Source organism: Charadrius vociferus, unplaced genomic scaffold, assembly GCF_000708025.1.
Source record: "Charadrius vociferus isolate BGI_N301 unplaced genomic scaffold, ASM70802v2 scaffold549, whole genome shotgun sequence".
Taxonomy (NCBI): domain Eukaryota; kingdom Metazoa; phylum Chordata; class Aves; order Charadriiformes; family Charadriidae; genus Charadrius; species Charadrius vociferus.
This window is the reverse complement of record NW_009650103.1, coordinates 4,528,414-4,530,237: the sequence shown is the minus strand read 5'-3', so window position 1 is coordinate 4,530,237 and position 1,824 is coordinate 4,528,414. Positions and strand designations below refer to the sequence as shown.

At 48.7% G+C, this 1,824-nt stretch overlaps 1 protein-coding gene across 1 annotated transcript in view; it reads right to left on the bottom strand.

Annotated features, from left to right (window-relative positions):
• GPR144 (G protein-coupled receptor 144) overlaps positions 1-878 on the bottom strand; it is a 23,967-nt gene extending 23,089 nt beyond the window's left edge. The window contains exons 1-2 of the mRNA XM_009892360.1: positions 831-878; positions 682-745 (exon numbers count right to left, since the gene is read on the bottom strand). Coding sequence (XP_009890662.1) covers positions 682-745; positions 831-878 — 112 coding nt within the window. The remainder of the gene's footprint in view (positions 1-681; positions 746-830) is intronic.
• Between the last annotated feature and the right edge of the window lie 946 nt (positions 879-1,824).

The window sequence follows — 1,824 nt, the reverse complement described above, 5'->3', positions numbered from 1 at the left end:
AAACAGAAAGCCTCTCCAACCCAACTTTCAAACCATGTACGCTACAGGGTCAGTCTCCTGCAGCATCCCCACGCACTCACAAACACTGCCTGCTGCACCCCGGAGGAGCTGACGGCAGGAGCTCATTCCTGTATCCAGCCCTCGGGGTGTCCAGTGGGCACAGTGTGACAGAAAAGTCCAGACTATATTGGACCTAAAATGTGGGACCGCTGCGAGTCTGCTCACAAACTGAACCACTGGGCTCGGGCTGGAGCTGGGCTCGCTCCTGTGGGACACGCAAAACCGAGCTCAGTCCAAAGAAAAAGCTCACTGTGGTATGCCCAGGGATTGCCCTCAGGGTAGCTTGTTCAAAGCAGTTAGGTATGAGCAAATTTTCTCATTTTATCCCCACTTCCCAGCCCCTACCAGCTTCTGTATTTGCAGATGCAATTTGCAAGCACAAAATAATCTGTTTTGTTCGCAGTTACTGCGGCACAAAGACTAGCAGCTGGTTTTAGACAGTGATTTCACAGTGAGCCAAGCAAATACCTACCTATGCAAATACAATTTCAAGCCTAAAACAGGGTATCAGAAAAAGTTTCTTCACCTTTGTTTCTGCCACTGCACACCTTTTTATGCGTTGTTTCTGTGTGCTGATCATTGCTTGTAAAAACATACAGAAGTACTGATAAAAATACTCACCTTTAGAAGTCTGATTCTTGGCAAGGGCTGCAAAGGCAAAGAGACTCCTGGACAGACTACCAACCTGTTGGAGAGAATGTTTTGTCATTCATATAAAGCATTAATATTATCTCAAATACTCAAATCATAAAAATTACTGTAAATCTCACCAGAAAGCTGAAGAACCAAGAATCAGGTCTCAAGTCTCTCCTAAGCATGCTGACCAGCTGGAAAGCTTCCACCCTTTGCTAGAATAAACAAAATATTACTGGAGATGCATTGCAGAGACAGAAGCACTCTGCAGAAAGCTGCTTCTCAGGCAAGGCTGCTTTCCTCAGAAAGTCTCGAATCAAAAAAGAGAAAATGACTCTCTGAAATACCTATCCTGGGCAATATCCTATCCAAATAATTCTCAGCTCTTCTTAAAGAACTCAAGGTCTCCATTTAACATTTGTTTCCAGGATACAGAATAATTAATCATAAAACATATACAGATGTGCGAGTTGGCAGAGCCTCTTTATCTGCGTTAACTAAATAAAAAAGCCATCATAAATTGCATTGTTAAACAGCGTCACATCACTGGCAGCTTTTCCCATTTCTTTTAAAGCCCGCAGGAATACAGCACCAGAACGGATCCTGCAGACCAGTACATCCAGCCCCCACGAGCAGTGCCTGAACACACAGCTCAGTCCCACGGAGCCGTCCCGCAGAGCTGCCCAATGCCGGGACGCTGCCGCTGAGCCCCCACCACGCCACCCCGCTCCGGCGGAGGGACAGCCGGAGTTCACGGCCACATAAAATCTACTGAAGTGGCAGAGGAGGGTACGTAAAGACACAAACATGGAAACTGGCAATGTGATCTCCAGTGCAAACAAGTCCTAAAGCCATCTCTCGGCACTGGCACTGCCAGCCGTGAGTAATCGCTGCTCTCAACGGGGCTCTCCTGTGTGCACAGCAAAAGCACACATTTAAGCACTTTGCTGCTAAGGGACGAAGGAGAGCGGGTCTGAAGCCCGCGCTCTCAATGTGGTCCCAAACACTCTTCCAAAGTTCAGCGCGACTTTATAAACCCGGAACGCTGCTCCAAGCCCCAGGGAGAAACACGTCGGGCCCTGGGCTCGCCTGCCGGGCGAGCGCTGGGGGCCAGGGGCGACTGGTGCGCCG